The sequence below is a fragment of the Phaseolus vulgaris genome, chromosome 5 (assembly GCF_051622355.1).
Source record: "Phaseolus vulgaris cultivar YP4 chromosome 5, ASM5162235v1, whole genome shotgun sequence".
NCBI lineage: Eukaryota > Viridiplantae > Streptophyta > Magnoliopsida > Fabales > Fabaceae > Phaseolus > Phaseolus vulgaris.
This window is the reverse complement of record NC_143502.1, coordinates 38,090,471-38,110,713: the sequence shown is the minus strand read 5'-3', so window position 1 is coordinate 38,110,713 and position 20,243 is coordinate 38,090,471. Positions and strand designations below refer to the sequence as shown.

Here is a 20,243-nt window from a genome sequence, read left to right as displayed (position 1 = left end):
TTTCATTATTAATCATTAACAAAATCAATAAAACACATTCCTTTGAAAATTTAAATTAATCACAACTAAATATAACTTTATCTTAAAAATGAGTTAAAACCCTTAGTCATATATAAAAGAAATTAGGTGGAAACAAATTGATCCTTAGAAATCAGAATTTTATCCTCATTAAGCCAATTAGAGCAATTCTACCAATAACATTCTTCATGTACCTAAGTCAACTCCATGATTTATGTTAAAAGCTTAACAGATACTCCAAACTTATTTGTGTTTAATCAATCCCCTTTAACTTAATAATGAGATAGTTAAACCAGTTCTGCTCACACACATATATACACATTTTGATATGCACACATCAGAACAAAAGTCCTTTAACAAAACCTCAAAACACAGCAGAAACAAAATTACTTGAAAGTGCAACAACAGAGAAAGCATAAAGTCAGCAGGCATAGCAAACTCAAAACACAGTAGAAACAAAATTACTTGAAATTGCAACAACAGTGAAAGCATAAAGTCTGTAGGCATAGCGAAAATATAGTTCAATCAACCATACACAGAAAATCACCCTACTTTAAGATGAATGGGATTGTTAAGTTAGCAATTTGACTGTTATGCTCATTGCTTTGAGAAATTTCCTTTAAACTAGTCCAAGATTTTCTTCGTCTTTTGCTGGATGTACCTGCAGATTTTGCTACTTCTTTTGAAGACATGTTGGTAGTTTTAATAGCATTCTTGGACAAGGAACTATCCTGCTTTCTCTTCCTTCCTTCAATCAAAGATATTGTATTTGTACTTGAAGGGGTAGCAAGACTGTCCACAAGAGTGACATCCTTGGCTAGAACTCGTGAAGGAAACACATTTATCTCATTGATTTCATCATTACTTACTATGTCTTTCTCTAATTCAGAGGACTCACTTGTGATGTATTTTGATGGAGTTGTCTCTAACCATGATTTATCTTTTGATGGATAGATTCCTTTTATGTGTCCCTTGGGAGTCCCTCTCTTCAGATTGTGATGCAAACAAAAATGACACTTGTACACTACGTTGTTTTGAGAGATGTTACCAGACTTCTTGTGCCTATGCCTGACCTTCGACTTATTCTTCTTAATTCGCACACTCGAATTAAACCCAGGTTGAAGAACAGTTTCGCATCTGCAAAGCAGTCAAACAATGATGATCTGGGTTGATAAACATATGTTCACACACAAATCTTATGAAATTTCCGAGCATAAACTGTTTAAATTTAAAGACATCTCAGAACATGAATCTGATTAGATATTCAAAACTTCAACATTTTTAGCTGTTGATGTTTTTTAATTTTATCAAATTAAATTATTATTGACGAAAGATGATTAAATTCTTCAACAATAAACCATACAGATAAGGTAAGTAAGCAGCAGAACACTTTATAAGCTATTGAAACTTCTGAAGAACAAAACAGCCTAGAGAAGAAGCACAAGAAAACACTTCTGCAAACCATTGCATAGTTTTCACAGATTGGATAGTTAATAGGAACGTTGAAACATATTATTTACGGAACAGAGTTACTATCCACCAATTATAATTGGTGACATAAAATATAACAGTGGCTACTTTGCTAATTTTGATCAGATAATAAATAATAAATTGATCACGTTGTTCAGCATTACTATTCAAAGTGTGGCAGCAAGATTACTGTTCCTCACTAGTGTTAAAGCGATTATATTGCTTATTAAAGGGAAGAGTAATATTGACAACCTAACCGTGAATTGTTTTGGATTACATCTGACAAAAGTAGAAGGAGAAATAATTTTTTGAAAGATTGGAAACCAGTGACTTTGAATATGCACTTGTGTAACATTCTTCTAAAGGAAAAACTTCTGAACCGAAACTAAATGAAAGCATAGAAGGACAAAGAGAAAAAAAAAAGGTAAGCAAAATTGAAATGGTGACTGAGCAAACCAGACCTTTGGCAAGTTATTAGAGAAGAATCAGGTGGTAGCCCGTTGGCCTCTCCAAAGGTGGCCAATTGGTGTCCATAGAAGGCACCCAAAGAGGGTATGAGAGGGTCATTGGTGGTGGACCATACTGCTAGGTTCTTTAAGTGATCAAATCTCAATTTGGACTTGGTGTTAGTGGTTGCCTTGGTTTGTATTTTTCCAGTGGCTTCTTCCCTCAATGATACTGGAGCATGATACACAGACTCCAAATTTTTTGCCCCTCCTTTCTTCCCCATGGTTAGGAGGAATTTCTTCAAACACCTGCTATGCACACACAAACTAACACAAAATTTCTTCAAACACCTGAAACTAGATAGTGTCTTGTGTAGATTGGTACTTCAGTGAATGATGGCTTTTGGGTCTATGATAAGTACATCCAAAGGATAAAACTTTCACGTTTAAGTAGGAAGTGGTTTCCTAATGAGTCATGCATAAAAGTTAGATTAGAATCATGTTTGGTATACCTTAAATACTCACAATATATATAAGAATATTCACATGGTTAATAAGATAACATTGAGCTAGTAAAAGGTTGCATATTTAAATTAAGAGTTGATTAAATAATATATTTAAGACAATACTCTTATTTGGACTATGATACTGAATCTTATCTAAATTTTAGGATTGCAAAAATATTTGGAAATCAAACTTAGTTGAATTACATAAAAAAATCAAAACTATTTCATAAAGTTGCACTCGATTGTTATATTAATTTAATTTTTAGAAAAATAATTATTCTAAAAAAAGTTATTTGGACTAAACTAGATTGTAATATAACTAATAAGATTATAAAATATACTTCAAAATATTTATTGATAAAAGTTTTAAAAATTCATATAATTCAACCAATTTAAATTACTCAAATCACAATATAATTATACAATTTCAGTCCTCTCAAACTACTTGTAAAATTTAATTTTATAATAATTCATTTCAATTCATGTATTTTGTTCCCTACTAATAATAATCTTTATTATCTCTGAAAAAATATGCTTATCTATACACTGAAATAGTATGTTATATTTTATTGTACAGAAAATTAATACTTTGGTGATCTTAGGTATCAAAAATATTGGTCAAGGAAAACCAACACACTCTTAAAAATGAATTTGAAAACAACTCTTCCCAATTAGAAATTCTTTATTATAAATTATGTTGAGATACCTGAAAAAAATATTAATTTTTTCCTTTATTTCTCAACCAATGTCTTAAGGTTACTCATTAACATCTTTACAAAAATTAAATTAAATTGCACACACATTCTTTGTTAATTACTTTTGTTCTTTCTCTTTTCCGTTTCCTCTCAATCAGAAAAATAGTTAGAAAATAATTACAAATTGAGTTTTTTTCTGAAAATATTATAAGCAAAATATAATACTTTTTTTTAAAAATAAGAAAAACTAGACGTAGTGTCCTGTGCGCAATAGATAATAAATTATTATTTTTTAACTTAAATATCATAAAATGTTAAAAATTTAAAACCAGTATATTTTTATATTAATAGTGCCTATAAATATTTAAATGTAAAATAATTATCAGAGAAAATATATAATTTTAATATATGAAAGTTAACATAATCGACCTCAAATTACTGAAAAACTAACAATGGAGCATATATATTTTGGGTCTTGGGCCTTGTTATGTGTATTGGGTTAAAAAGGCCTTTAATAGAAACGGGTTTTCTGTTGGGTCATGAAGTCAGATTTGTCAAATTGATTCGGGTTACATATTCTAACGGGTTAACCCGCAACAGTCCATTAGAAATAATGAAAACACGTTGAAAGGGTTTTAGAATTAGGGCTTTTTTAGTTCTTCCCTTCTGAACCCACCACCACAGCCACCGCGAGGCGTGGTCAGAATCGGAGTTCAACCATAGCAGCAATCATGTAAGTGCAAAGCCATAGCTTCAACTTTATATTTCAATTCCAATCGCGTCGATATCTTTGTTAGGGTAAATATTCAGAACGATGTTGTGTAGATTTCCTTTGATGGTATAATCACTGTATGTTTTAACATTTTCGAATGTTATAATTGAGATTACGACGATGATGATTAGGATAATTAGGTTATGCGTATTCTGTAGTAACGTAGACACTTTTTCTGTGTTATTGGGTAACATAAAGAACAATACTTTGCTACTGCTGCCCTCAATTTTCTGTGTTTTTTTACGGGTTGTTCTAAACAATAGTGTTTTTGGCAGTTCACGGGATTGGTTTTATTGGATGATGTTGGTTTACCGATTAATAGTTTCTACTGCACATGTAGTGATTTAAGAGTGATTCTGTTGCATTTTTTTATATTTTATTGGCTCCTTGGGGTATTTAACTGATGAACTTCCTGCCAGTGATACTTTGATGATATTAGTTGGGGCTAACAATATATATCTCAACATGTCATCTGAGTGGATTGTGCTATTTTATATATATCTTATTGTTTTATTGGATGATGTTGGTTTACCGATTAATAGTTTCTACTGCACATGTAGTGATTTAAGAGTCGACTCTGTTGCATTTTTTTATATTTTATTGGCTCCTTGGGGTATTTAACTGATGAACTTCCTGCCAGTGATACTTTGATGATATTAGTTGGGGCTAACAATATATATCTCAACATGTCATCTGAGTGGATTGTGCTATTTTATATATATCTTATTGTTTTCTGTTCTGATCGTTTATTTTTTCTTGTGAAGTGCTGCTCTTTTCTGAGGCACGATGAGATTGGAAAAATGCTGGTTTTGCTCTTCAACCGTATACCCTGGACATGGAATCCAGTTTGTTCGCAATGATGCGAAGGTAAAATGAAGTCCACTCTTTCGCTTAGTTCTAACTGTTTTTGAGGATTCTACACTTCATCTATTCATCCTCTTGTTACTGATTGTTCTTGTTAGATCAGATGAAATTAACTGTTATTGTTTTGCAGATTTTTCGGTTTTGTAGGTCTAAATGCCACAAAAACTTCAAAATGAAGAGAAATCCCCGTAAGGTAAAATGGACCAAGGCATATCGTCGAGTGCATGGGAAGGATATGACACAGGTAATTATTTGGATACTAGGTACGCTCTTAATTTAATTGCCATGTTCTGGGAAAACTTAACAGCTATTATTTTTTGTTTTAGGACTCGACCTTTGAGTTTGAGAGGAAGCGAAACAGGCCTGAAAGATATGACAGGAATCTTGCGGACAATGTCCTGAAGGCTATTCCAAAGATTGAGAAGATCAGAGTCACCAGGGAGGAAAGACACCATAAGAATAGGTTCTCTTTGATTCCTTATTTATTTATATTGGAAAACTTTACGAAGTATTTTTTTTTGGCCTTTTGCTGATATTGTATAAAAACTCAAACAGGATGAAGGGCAAAAAGGAAAAGCTGCTGAAGGAGGCAGTGAAAGAGTTGGAGCAGAGCATCAGTTTGGTCAAAGCTCCTTCAGTGCTTCAACAGGACCCATCTCTCACTTTACCAAAGATCAAGGTCAAGGTTTCTCAACAGCAATCAGAGGAGAATCGTGCCATGGAAGAGTAGTTCTATCAATGTTGCATTTAGTTTTTACTATTTTAATATCTGTTGCTAGATTAGTTCCCCACAAGGCCCTGATTACCAGTTCCATTGTGATCATTAATGTGATTTTGATACAAGATTTTTGGGTAAAGAAGTTATGATGTGTTTGTTGTGTCTTGAACAACGGTTTTGTTAGATAATATTTTTGAAAAATCATCTGAAGTTGGAAAATCAAGCATTTTTTCTCTCCCATTTTAATCTTTCTTTTATTGTTGATATAAAACTAGTTATTTGTGGAACAATCTATATTAACTGAAAAATGAAAAAGTTAGAAAATTTTATGGATAAGACTGTAAAGTGATGATATATTGTGTTTACTAGGATCCTCTATTTTTCAGTCAGGAGAATTTTGATACTTGGTAAATACGGTTAGAAATATTGTAGTTTTTTTATTCTAAAAAAGTATAAACATTTCTTGCATTGATTCGTGGCATTATTTCTGTTATCGCATGGATTTGTAAAACTAAGCTTTTCATCTATTTTATACAAGTTTTTAAACTTCATAATGTACTGTCATTTTATTTTCAAAGTGTTATAATTGTTTCCTAATTTATTTATTTCGATTTTTTTTATTGTGATCATTATATTAAAAATATCTTTAATACTTTCTTAAATTTAAAGATTAATGTAACAATAGACTTTTTAACCCGTCTGCTAAATAATACAGAAGGGTATTTCTATCTCCACCCCATCATTCTTCTTCCTGCACCCATTAGAAACAAGAAAGGCAAAAAATAACCCTGGGAGGTTTAACCCTAGCCCAGCGTAGCACTCCCCTCCCTCTTCTCTGCGTTTTGTGTTGACATGATTCCTTGTGATTAAAGAGTTTTTCCTTCTGCATCTCCTCATTTCTAATTACAAGCAAAATTAATTACTTTTACACTAATTAAGGTTTCTTCACATATACTAAATAATATAATAAATGTTTTTTTTATTAATATAATAATGTTTTACATTCTTCAATGCATATTTGAGATGTTGAAGCATTGTATCCATTCTCAAAGTTTTTTAAAATCATATTAGACATCATTCATTCTCAGTTCTTTACTATACAAAAGATTAAGATGAAACTAAATGAGATTAAGAGAATTGAAAATTGGTGTACTAAACATACCCTCATTTTTTTTTTCTGAAATTTGAATAAAGATGAAGTAATACCTAATCCTAGTCCTTTATTTTAGTTGAGTTTATATCCTTAAATATTTCTTTCATTCACTAACAGGGACCCCATTATGCTGAACAAAATAACCAATTTTCAAGTTATTTCAGGATATCTGTCATGTAAATAAATATGATTACACAACACAACCAAACACACAATCTAAATAAGAACTGCATTATATTTTTTTGTAGCTGCACATGTTGACTTTTGGGTTTATAGCTAAAATTGCATAGGAAATGAAAGACAAATCCATGGTGGTTCTTTAATTTTATTAGAGTTTTACTAAGTTGAACTATGCACTACTCTGCTGTTACAATCATTGTTCTCATGTTTTAATTTTTCTTTTGTTGGGTTGATCTGCTCTTGCACATTGTTTTATAATTTAATACTCTGTTGGGTGCTCTGTTAAGAGAACACACTTGAATTCAATGGTGCAAGTTTCCATTTAATCTGTCTAATCATACAAAACTTGCTGTTTGATGTTGATTTTTAAGTGTTGCTTGTCGACATTATGACGCAGTACAAACAATTTCTTTATTAATTAAGGAAAATTTAGGGGGTTGAAGGATCCATTGGAATTTCTAAGTGTCATTTTCATGAATTAAATTAAATGTAGGTTCTCGTTAAGGAGAAAAATGACTCTTCACCAAACTTGAAAGAAACAACAAAATCCTAACAAAGTACTCCACAACACATACAGTTGTTTCTAAATTGCCTTCCAAAACAAGGCATTTATTATTTTGATTGTGCCTTTGCATTTTTTACTCCTCTTTGGAAGAGATTTAGCTTGCAAGACTAATCTTGCTCTTGCACATGCAATATATTAATGAACCACTCAGGACCCACCATAATTTACAGATCTTGGCTATGAAGTTATAACTTCAAGGGAAAAAAAAAATGAAAATTTGGTCCAGAATTTAGGTCCCTTTTTCTATCATATTTCTTCCAATCTTCACTTTCTTTCATTTATATGAGGTTTTTTTTTATCATCAATTCTATTTGTTATTTTTTGAAATGGATAATTTTTTTGGATTAAATATGTTTTTTTTTTTCTGTATTATATGAGGTGGTCCGATAAGCGTGTGGCCTGATAAGGCCAACAAACACTCGCTAGGATAGATTCGAAATGGTTCTCATACCATGTTAAAAAGTGGGTTTTAAGCCTAACTCAACCTCATAAAACCAGCTCTTGAGGTAAGATTTGCATCCACTTATATACAATGAAATGTCCTAATCTCTAGTCGATGTGGGATCTCCAACATTTTGAAAAAACTAACAATCTTTGAAAACAAAAATAATAATCATTTTAAATATTTTTCCTGGTAGAGAGATGAGAGTTAGAGAACTATTGGCTTCATCTTCCTTCCTTCCTTCTATTGGTCAATCAACTCACACTTTAACTTGCTCCTTTGTATCGGTCAGTCAACTCACACTTCAGCTTGTTCCTGGAGTCAACTCATTCTAATCATTATGATTTAAAGTTTAAATCAAGCACAAAAACCAATTCCATATTATAATATTAAAAAAAATATTTAATTTTTTTATTCCAAAATTAGATAAATCGTATATGAGAAGTATCTAACAATTACAATTTGACTTTAACATTTTACATGATAAATACGATTTGTACAATGCCAGAATAGTTTTTTTTTTGTCAATTACATAAAATATTAATGGAAGCAACCTCTAAATGAATTCCAATATCTTAATATTGCAGCAAAAATTGGCAACTGAAAAACATAGTTATTTACTTAACTCGGTCATGATCACCAAAGTGCAAGTAGCTTAAAACACTTGATGATACAAATTGTCTAATAAACAAAAGCAATAGATGTCATGTCACCAAGAGAAGAAAAAAAAATGTTTGGTTAATTAATTCACTTTTATTGGTTAATTCTTTCTCTTATTTATTTATTTTTCAATTTTTGTTCCAGCATCATAGATCATAGTTAGTTCCGAAGCCATGTTTAGTATTATGCTTCTGACAAACGTATTTCTCAAGCTAGTCATGTTCATCGTTTTGAAGAAAAGAGTTTGAATTGTTGCCAAAAGTGGAAAAGTTGCATCTCTTATGAAAATTTGTATATCATGCAAAAAACTTAGATTTATTTAATATTGTTTTGAAATTGAAGATCTTTTGCAGTGAAGTGTTTTATTTGGTCCTTGAAGCTGCAGCTGAAACCTCCACTGTGGCCCTCAGTGACAGCCATTGGCATTGAATATGAAGTGTTCTCATAAATTTGTTCACCATAAAGTCCACGTGATGGAACATTAATAATCAAAGTTTTGTTTAGTACTTCAACAACCATGGTGTTAACACACAACCCAAAATTGCATCTTATTCAGAGCATTATAGTACAGTCAACGAAACAGCTTTTTGCCCTAATGATTTTTATAAGACAGATTGTTCTATATATTGGGACAAAACCATATTTAAAAGCTACAAGTGTGTTTCTTTTATTTTCATCATTTTTGTAACACGATTTTTAGGTTTATGAATGATTATTGTTCTTAATTTTGCGCGCAATTATGGGTACTGGCACATGAGCTCAGACTCACATGGAAATACCTCCACTTCTCTTCTTTTATGAGACCCAACTGCCAACTTAATTTCCATCTTAATACAAAAAATTGATTATAAAAGGAGATTTCAAGTTTCTTATATATAATAAATTATATATAATATAAGTATGGTTCTTGTTCGGGTATTAAGACTACGAGAATTATTGCTCAATGCACCTGTCGGTTGGTCGTTTCAGCCTTCGATCCTTCTCTCTTACCTCTTTTCCTCCTCTCCACGTCTCCTCTTGCGGTCGTTCGGGAACAGGCTCGGATGGTACCTGCAGAAGGCACTCCGACGATCAAGTTAGCAAAGGACTCGGTTTTCGGTTGTCAGAGCACTGTAGATAATGACGTACCTAATTATTGGAATATGCGCTATTTATATTACCTTAATGTGCTTTCGTTGTGGGTCAGATTAGGGGAGTGGTTCGTGTTTAGGGTTGCGCTAAATAACCTTTAATTATGGATTAGCCTTGTTGACTTGGTCAACCCATGACTCGTCGTCATGGGTCGGTCGGTCACGTGGTACCTCGCGGTCTTCGTTATCATGAGTGAGCGATCAGAAGGTCTGTAACACTGACCGAGTCAAGGTGATAGTTCGATCGTAGTAGTACAAGTATTATGATACATGTAATGTAATAGTTTCATAACGCTTAAAAAATCAATGTTAAAAAATAATTTAAATATGTATTCATCTCTTAATATTGTTAATGATCTTTTAAAGATATAATTGTAGAGAAATTCTGAATTTTAAAACAGACAATACTTTAGATGTAATGATTAATTCTACAAATACGTGTAATAGTCTTACAATATTTAAAAGAGTCAATGTTAAAATAATTTAAGTACATATTTTTTTTTAATTTTCTTAACCGTTTTATAATAACATAATTATGAGAAAGTTTCAAACTTCAAAACGAACAACACTTCAAATGTACCAGTGATACTATACCAAAGAATATGAGATTAGAACAACATGAAATACAAATTACCATATCCAAAATATTAATCTAATGTAAAATATTTTTTTAGAACATACCAAAACATGAGATTATCCAGAGTTTAAGACAAACGAAGTAGAAAAAGAGGTTATTTTACTTTGTGCATGTTCTTGAATCGATATGGTTGTAAGAAGATGGATATTTTAGGTTTTTAATTCTTAAATAAAACAACCTTGAAGGGAGACTGAAAAAAACTTTTCTAACTTTTTTGTTTTTGTTGAAAAACTTTTGTATGTTAAGATAATAAATCTGATGTCAGAAACCAAAGGGCCACTCTGTCATTCGTTTTGCACCTTGTATTCATTGAAGGGAATGAAATGGCTGTGATATTGTCTTTGCTCTTTCTTTATCATTCTCATCAATTGCAACTTGTTAACATGCAGATGCAGTTTTTAATGTTGCTTTTCCAACAAGTTCAACATTCTCTTTTCCTTTTTTTTTTCAATCTACACTTTAACTTCTATCACCAAAATAATAAATTCCTCATAATATACAACTTTATCCATTTTTCATTCAGAAATAAAAGTATATACCTTCAAAAAAACTGTTCATATTTAATATTTAAACGTATTTTAGATTAAGAAAAATGTCTTTACAAGAAGAAAAAAATATTAGGTGTTTATTGATTATCATATGTCTACAATTTTTTGACCAATATTTGTATGATACTATAGTTATCTTTCATTATTTCTTTCATTTTAAATATTTAAACCAATCTGTGTATGATACTATAGTTATATTGAATTTATTCTTTCATTTTAAATATAAGAACCTAAATATGTATTACCTAGAATAAAATCATTAAATAAAAATCAATCTTAAAGATAAAAATAATTAGTTTCTATATTAATTAAATTATATACTATTTTATAAACTAAAAAAAGTTACTTGTATATAAAATAACTTTTATTATTAATAAAATTTATAAACTAACTTTTAAATTGATATCTAATTAATTATCAAGATTTTAACTACCAATTAATTTAGATTTTAAAGTTGATAACTAAAACATTGGTAGGTAATTAGATATTTATTTAGAAACTAGGTTATAAATTTTATTAATAATATACATTACTTTAAATACCAATAAATATTTTTTAGTCTCTAAAATATTATCTAATTTAGTTAGTTATTATAGTAATTAAATATTTTTTTGTCTTTAAAATCGATTTTATGATTAATTAATAATTTATAAAAAAATTTATACAAGTAAGAAAATTAAGAGATGAGAGAGATCTGTCTAAGCTTTTAACCTCATTGCCATGGAGAATAGTCTATTCCATTAAAATGTAGGTTTACAAAATGTACTATAATTAATAATATAATTAGTAATGAACACTATAAGAAAATCATGAAAATAAACCAATTTTAAAAACAAAAACAATTGGTTGCTATGGTGACTAAATTAGAGACTATTTTAGAGATTAAAAAAAATTGATTTCTAAATTATTTTTTATTATTGGTAAATGGTTTCTTAAATTGATATCTAATTAACCACCAAGATTTTTGCTATCAAATTTATAATCTAAATAATTGGTAGTTAAAATCTTGGTAGCTAATTAGATACCAATTTAGAAACCATTTAACAATAATAGAAACTAAGTTAGAAATATTTTTTGTTTAGTTTTTAAAAATAATATATAATTTAGTTACTATTGCAACTAATTATTTTGATATATAAAATTGGTTTTTATTTGATGATTTTCTTACAGTGGAATATAGTTTTATAATTTTGTGTCTCGTTACAAAATACATATTGAAAAATATCTTGATATATGTTACCTATAGTTTGATATATAGATATGAAGAGAAGTTTAATGGAATCATGCAATTTTTTTGTGTGGTAAAAGATGCCTTGGTGGACATCTTTGTGAAGAGAATTTTTTGGTATTTACATAAGGCCAAGACACAATAATTTGCTTTTCAGTTTGATTCTTTATCCCTTTTGAATTGTCACCTTCACGTTTAGTTGTATATCACCCTTTGGAATCTTCACTCAATTAATGTTAAATTAACATGAATAAAAGAAAAAAAATAGTGGGATCCAACTAATGTTTTGAACACATTTTATAAGATTTTCCTAATTAACTAATTAAAGAATTAATATATTTATGTATTAGATTATCTATTGAATTATTTTATATTTATGTGTTAGAATGATCTACTGGGTTCTTTGTAAGAGAGTACAAAAGATTTAACACAAATAATTAAATTTAAGATATAGCGAGAGTACGTATTTATAAATATTATTTTCTTCTATTTTTATTATTATTCAATGTGACATTTTCTATCACTGAAAAAAATCATCAAATAGAAATCAATTTTTAAAAATCAAAATAATTAGTTACAATAGTAACTAAAGTAGAGACCATTTTAGAAACTAAAAAAAATAAATTAAATTAGTTTCTATTACTGTGAAATAGTTTCTAAATTGATATGTAATTAGCTACCAAGGTTTTAACTACCAATTATTTAGATTCTAAATTTGGTAGAAAAACCTTAATTGCTAATTAGATACCAATTTAGAAACCATTTAACAATAATAGAAACTAATTTAGAAACCAAAAATTTATTTACTCCCTAAAATGGTCTTTAATTTAGTCACTATAGCAACTAATTATTTTTTGTCTCTAAAATTTGTTTTTATTTCATTTCTTATAGTGAATTCATATTTTAATATGATCATCTTATTAAGAAAAAAAGATAATAAACAATCATATTATTATTATTTTTTTAAATAAAATAAAGTGTTATATGATAAATTAATTATCCCTTTAATAACATTTGACACTCCTTAATTTTGTCGAGAAACAATTCACATAATTTGTAACAATTTATATTATATATTATAGAAAAGCTTGAAAAGCAAAATTAACTATCGAAGTGAAGCCTGCATGCCTTCTTCCTAATTCACAAAATTAAACTACATGCAAAAATTCACCATTTTATGTTTACCTTTTGTTAAGATTTTTTTTTCTAAATTATAAACTAAAACTCTACTATTGCAAAGTAACTATATCACTACAAGAAAATCATGAAATAAAAACCAAAGACAGAAAAGAATTAATTACTATAATGACTAAATTAGAGATCATTTTAGAGACTGACAATTTTGGTTTCTAAATTAGTTTCTATTATTGTTAAATAGTTCATAAATTAGTATTTAATTAGATACTAAAATTTTAATTATCAATTATTTAGATTATAAATTTGGTAGCAAAAACCTTGATAACTAATTAGATACCAATTTAGAAACCATTTAACAATAATATAAATTAATTTAAAAACTAAAAGTTTTTTTAATTTCTAAAATGTCTCTAATTTAGTCACTAGCAACTAACTATTTTTGGTCTCTAAAACTGGTTTCTATTTCATGATTTTCTTGTAATCCAAACACATTTCTTATAAATTTGAATTAGATTTAACATTTACTTTTTAATAATATTCTTAATAATAAGTAAAGATTATTAATAATACCAATAATACATAGAAACTCTGAATCCAAAATTTTACCAAAAAAACAAATTCAGAATTACCAACTACTTGTTAATACTTACGTTAATGATAAGTAATCTAAAAATTTTGGATGTGTAAAAAATTAGAGTTGATATTTAATAAGGAGAATGGGTATGGTGGAGAAGAACAGAGCATGGGGTCCATAAACCCAATACTTATGGCTTCACACTTGTACCTCAATACACGAACCAAAATAATGATGTCCCTGTTTTATGTTCTGTATGACAGGTTTCCCATTCTTTTTTCCCTTCTTCATTTATTTCCACTCTTATCTCATCACATTCTTATAAATCCCAACACAGTACATTAACTTACACTAGCTTCTTTTATAGTTATTTATGTCATGAGTGAATTTAAAAAAGTTATTATTTTAAAAAAGTTGTTGCCAAATACACATCTATTTATTCTTTCACTTCTCTCTTGCCTTTAAAAATTGTTTCTGCCATTTTCAATTAAGCCTCATCCATGTTATTCTACTAATCATGCCAACTTGTTCTAATTTGTTTTAAAATGTTTAATGTGTCAGATGAAAAGGTCAAAATTTGACCATTTATAAATAATTATAAACTTCATTAATTAATTTAACTCTCACTTCAGAGTTAAGATAATGTCAAGTTTCCCTTACACGTTTTTTCCCATTATTTTTTGTAGAAGCAAATAAAAAATAAATTTTGAAGTTTAGTATGAATTGTATTTATCATTAAAATAGTAGAGATCTCACATTAACTAGAGATTAAGACATTTTCCTGTATAATAAATGGATGCAAACCTCACTTCATGAACTGATTTTATGGGATTGAGTTAAACTTAAAGTTCATTTCGTAATATGGTATTAAAGTCATTTCGAACCTATATTTGTTAGACCTATCAGGCCACCACAATCTGTCACTCTCGGTGTGAGGGGTATGTTGGAAATTCCACATCAACTGAAAATTATGATATTTCATTGTATATAGATGGATGTGCCAGTTTTATGAGTTTGGTATATGCTTAAAGTTTACTTTATAATAATTATTACATATGAAATTAAAAAAATTGGAATTCTTATACCAAAATTTTAATAAATAGTAATTCTATATTTTTTTTATATTTTCTTCTCAACAATTCTCTCGTTATTTTATAACGGAATCATTTATCAAAAGAATAAATGTATTCTGTATTTTAAAAAGGTTAGAAACATTCAATACTTTCTCCATTAAACAATTATAAAGAACATTAAGAAAGTATTAGAAGATTGTTTATAGTAGTTATTTAATAATCATTGGCTTGTGATGATTCATGTTGAAATGTCTTTCTTTCTCAACTACACCAAGTAGAGGGGTAGCACTAATTAAAAAAAAAAAAAGTAGTTCCACCCCATCATAATGATTTATTATCCATGAGAGTAAACAATAAATAAATGGGAAAAATTAGAAAAATTGGAAAATTTAGAAAAAAATGTTTTGTCTTGTAGGAAGTGTAGTGCTTTTAATCATAGGTATATAGGGAGTAGGAGTTGGTGTGTCTTCAGGCCAAATTTATTTTGTGGGCCAACATTTATTCATGGGTTCCCACTGACATTTTCATGTTTCTGGTTATCACAAAAAAGGTAAAAAAGTTGGTAAAAAGGTAAAAGAACCAAAAAATTATGTTGTATCCCACAAACTTTGTTTGCTTCCAATCTTTACCTAATTTTGGGGTTTTGATTTTTGGTTAATGGGTGTGTGGAAAATTTGTGGAAAATTTAGCTTACCTATCTCTTATTATATGCTTCAAGAGTTTTCAAGATGCTTTACCAACTCATGCAGAAAATTAGGGTTGATAGTGAGACTTAAATTAAAAGGTTATCAATATTAGGTAAAGATTTTGTAGTAACAATTTTAGGATAATGACAAAGCTGAAAAATTTGTAGCAACAAGTGGTTAGTTATCAATAATAGCTTTGATAAATAGTATAACTTGAATTAGTAGAATCAACAAACAATGTACTTAAGTTGCCTAAGTTCAACTAGGGTTTTCCATTAATGGAAAATCATATTTTACATTTTTAAAGAAAAATATGTACTTTAATAACAATATTCTTTTATCATTATTTTAATAACATTATATAGTTTTTAGTTTTATGCAAATTTTTGCTTTTTTCTATCACATGAAAAAAAATATTATTAAAAAAAGAAAAAAAAGAAAGAAAATACAAAAATATATGAGAGATTAGACCAAAACACATATGTTAACAAAAACGTAGACTATAGCTATTCATAAAGAATTTTAAGAACAGACTGGGTGAAAGTCTATTATACCAATGAAATGATTCTTTATAAATAAATCCTAAATTTACTAACTTATCATCACACACATCCCCTTTACGAAAAATATAACTAACCCTAAACCTGATTGTCCAGACAAGTATTCCATACTTTTGCTTTGATTTTATGTTTTCGAATTGATAAATTAGTTCTTACATTTAAAAAATTTAAGAATTGAATTTTTTTATTAAATATTAATTTGAAGATACATAAACTAAAATCAAGTTAATATAATAAATAGTAAAAACATATTTTTAAATGAATATGGATTCAATTATATTTAATAAACTAGAATTAATTTTATCGGATTCCATTATACTCATTTTAAACTGTTTGGTTGTTATTAACAATTCTTCTACGCGAGTATTACTGAAATTTTAATTTCTTCACACAAAGTGTTTTGTGAATAAAGAATAAGAAGTCTTGCTAAATACTCGTTCGGTTCTTCTTTTTAATACATTTTTCTTTCTTTCTTATTTGATATTTTTAAAATTTTAAGATAATAATTTGTTTTCTAATTATATCCTTAATTTATTTAATATAAAAACAAAAACTAGTTATGATAATAGACAGAGAAAATACAATAACATATAGATAGACATTAAAATAAATAAAAAACTGAAAGAACTTATTTAAGATTATCTTTAAAAATAAAAAAAATGAAATATTTTTTTGGTTTAATGAAAAACCTTTAAACAAAAGCATGATGTATAATAAAGAAATCCAACTAAAAAGCTATGAGGGAAATTTAATATAAATGCATAAAATTGGTTAATATTTTATGATGAAAATTGAAGAGTTAGTGATAGAATAGAACTAGTTAAAAATTGAAAAATAGAAAGGAGGATAGGAACAAAGTGATGCATTCATTTACTTTTTACAGTTGGTAGTTATCAGTTGTTTCATTATTTTCATAAAACATCTTCCAAAAACTAATGTAAAACTACTGATACACTTCTCAGAACAGAGTAATAATTCATGAGTAAGTAAATAGTAAGTTCACAATGCTTGTATTCTAGGACACTCTTTATTTTTCTCTGTCTCCATCTTCTTGTCATACAAATATTTATAATAATTTTGTAAAGCATGGCATGATGATGTCAAAGAAAGTACTGAAAAAGAAGCATAGGGTAGAGAAAGATAAACTTTTTGGTAAGCCTTTTTTTTTTTCATCTTTTTTCCAACTTTCAAATAATTGCAGCTATTAACTGGCAAATTAGATTAAAAAAGCACCCCACCTAGGTTTGTGTATCATTCTTCTATTCTTTTCTTTATGTTAATTAATTAACATATTGGTATTATCATTATTTATAGGTATATACAGGAACATAGGTACATAGTTTAAGGTAAGAGAGAAGAGAAAGTAATGTTAATGGAAATTAAATGGTAATGGTCCTTTTCAGGAACAACACTGTCTTCTCTTCTTTCTCTTCTCTTCTCATCCCTGCCCTTTTTGTTGATTTTCCTTCTCCATTTTTCTTCCCTTTCAGAAAACCAAACCAGCACAAACACAGTTCAAATCCATTCTTCTGAGCTCGTGATTTCTCCTTAGATTCTGAAAAACAAAAAGCACCCACCACTTCTTTAGTCCAAAACTTCAGATCTCAGCTTCTGGTTGCTCTTATTATGCTAAAATGAATATGGCAGATTATATATCTTGCTTCAATGAGAACGCAGTGAATGTGTCACAGTCTTCGTGTTCTAGCTACTCAAAAAACGCGTGCATATCTCCCAGTGTTACACCTTCAACACAAAACTCGGTGTCCTCTGTCTACAAAACCACCCTCTCCAACCAAAAGCAGGTTCTCATCACAGTCACGTGGTGCAAGAGCAACTCCAACCAAGGACTCGCCATAAGCTTCGGCGAAGAGAACCCTTTGGCACCGTCTTTCAGGCTCAACACGAATTCACGGTTTTTCAGGAAAAAGAAGGGAAGCAAGGTCCTGGAATCCGAAGACTCTAAGGTTGAAGTGTTCTGGGACCTCTCGAAGGCCAAGTACGAGACTGGTCCCGAACCTGTTGAAGGGTTTTACGTGGCGATTCTTGTTGATGCAGAGATAGGCCTTGTTCTGGGAGAAGAAGATGTGGTGAAGAAGTTCAAAACGAGAACCCTTCTGGCCAAAGTGTCGCTGTTGTCACGGCGTGAACATTGCTCTGGCAACGCCGTTTACGCCACCAAGGCTCAGTTCTGCGACACTGGAACTTGGCATGACATTTTGATCCGATGCAGTGGCGAGAATGAGGGCCTCAAGGCTCCTGTTTTGTCCGTTTGCATTGATAAGAAAACGGTGATCCGTGTGAAGAGGCTGCAGTGGAATTTCAGGGGCAACCAAACCATTTTTGTTGATGGGTTGCTGGTGGATTTGCTATGGGATGTTCATAACTGGTTTTTCAACCCTGCTTCTGGGTATGCAGTGTTCATGTTCAGGACCAGAAGTGGCTTGGACAGCAGATTGTGGTTAGAGGAAAAGATTGCACAGAAAGATAAAGATAGAGTTGAATTCTCCTTGTTGATCTATGCATGTAAGAGCACATGAGGAAAACAAAACATCTTTCACAGGACACAATCTTGTTCGAGTATTCAACACAACTGTATACTAAGAAAGAACTCAATCTCGAACTCAAGCCACTACTTGCTAAGATAAGGAACATGTTCTTTTAACATCTTTTTTATTTCTTGTGTATTTTTTTTTTTTCCAATTCTTGCTTTGACTCTTTGTTTTTTCTTTCCCCTTTCTTGTTGAAAGGATACATACTTATTATTTTTTATCATAGGAAACAGAAAGAAAATAAATTTGAGTTGCAGAAATTTGAGTGATATTATGAGAATAGTTGGTTGAGCATGTGCCTTTTGTTTCTCTGTTTTCTCCCCTCGGGACATGGATGTGCTGATACTTCCTTTGACTGTTGGTTCTTAGAGCAGTGTCTGGTACTCCATCTCTACCAAACTTGAGAGAAAAAGAAACAGCAGAAATGAGTTATAAATTTTCAAGAGAATCTAAAAAAGAGTTCTTGGATTAAGACATGAATATCAGTGAAGATTTGATAAAAGGGAAATGAGATCTTGGTTGGCATAATTGAGTTGCTTTTAGCCTTTACAGGGGAATAAAGTTAAGAATCTTGCGAATGAATTGAAACCACATTATTCTACCTTGTCCTTTACAATTTTGTTTGTAGTTGTTCACTGTAAAGGTTCTAAAAAATTATAACCATACACAAGTACTCAACAACAAGGTATGATTTAGTTCCACTTGCTTCTCAAAGGAATTTGCACATAATCAAGCTTCTTGCAGCAATTTAAAAACAGCACTTAGGCATGAACAAGTTCAGAAGCAAAATAGTTAGGCTTAGTTGAGTCACTTTCTTATCAGAATCATTAACACCAAGCTACAACATTTTAAATAATGTCATTGTCCTTGGTGCAACCTTTCATTACATGCTGGTCTAGTCTAGTCCAATGTCCACAAAATCCATGACATGTGTTCGTGATTCCTTGGTCCCTGAATTCTCTAATCCACACGCAAAATTCAATGATTGTCACCACTGTCTGTAACATGGTAAAAGATAGAAATAGCTTTGTTAGGTAGAAACAATGATCCTACTGTTCTGGCACAGTCTTTGACCTTTGTTCTCAACAAATGCAAAGATATGTTAGGAATCTACCAACAGTATACTTAGGGTATCATCCTTCAGCAGATGTTCTTTCACTGATTATGTAATTCAGTAACTATTTCTTACCTAAGAGAATGTCCTCCCACTTCACACAGATTTGCACAACCTATAAAATTGGAACATAACTTCAAATTTATTTACTTTCCACTTAATATCAAATCAAACTTAATACTGAACTGCTACAAGAGTTTATCATATTAGAAATGAACAATATTACTGTTTTGACAAAAAATATTTTGTAAAGCATCAATGATGACCCAAAAGACTCATTCTTCATAAATTCTCAGAACTTCTGCAACAATCTGTATTACAAATCAAATAGTTTAAGAATCAAGTGATTGAAACTTACATAGAGAAAATAACAGAAAATTGAGCAATATTATAAAAAATATATAAAAACATGTTACCTTAAATTTTTTTAGGTAGGAGGTGATGTGAATCTAAATTTATGTTTGAGTCTCTTCGTAAAAGGATGATTGGCATTGCATCAATAGTCTTTTCAAATTGCT

At 29.7% G+C, this 20,243-nt stretch overlaps 3 protein-coding genes across 3 annotated transcripts; 2 read left to right on the top strand and 1 right to left on the bottom strand.

Annotated features, from left to right (window-relative positions):
* Positions 1-427: 427 nt before the first annotated feature.
* On the bottom strand, positions 428-2,435 carry LOC137834525 (uncharacterized). The gene is made up of 2 exons (XM_068642552.2): positions 1,950-2,435; positions 428-1,155 (listed from the first exon to the last, which is right to left on the bottom strand). The coding sequence occupies exons 1-2, from the start codon at positions 2,216-2,218 to the stop codon at positions 567-569; spliced, it is 858 nt and encodes a 285-aa protein (XP_068498653.2). The 5' UTR covers positions 2,219-2,435; the 3' UTR covers positions 428-566.
* A 1,301-nt stretch (positions 2,436-3,736) lies between these two features.
* LOC137835655 (Ribosomal protein L24e family protein) lies at positions 3,737-5,712 on the top strand. Its single transcript, XM_068644255.2, has 5 exons — positions 3,737-3,868; positions 4,672-4,774; positions 4,902-5,015; positions 5,098-5,234; positions 5,327-5,712. Exons 2-5 carry the CDS (start codon positions 4,694-4,696, stop codon positions 5,499-5,501), a joined length of 507 nt encoding a protein of 168 aa, XP_068500356.1. The 5' UTR covers positions 3,737-3,868; positions 4,672-4,693; the 3' UTR covers positions 5,502-5,712.
* An 11,533-nt stretch (positions 5,713-17,245) lies between these two features.
* On the top strand, positions 17,246-18,871 carry LOC137835651 (uncharacterized). Its single transcript, XM_068644253.2, has one exon. The coding sequence runs from the start codon at positions 17,697-17,699 to the stop codon at positions 18,597-18,599; it is 903 nt and encodes a 300-aa protein (XP_068500354.1). The 5' UTR covers positions 17,246-17,696; the 3' UTR covers positions 18,600-18,871.
* Positions 18,872-20,243: the final 1,372 nt, after the last annotated feature.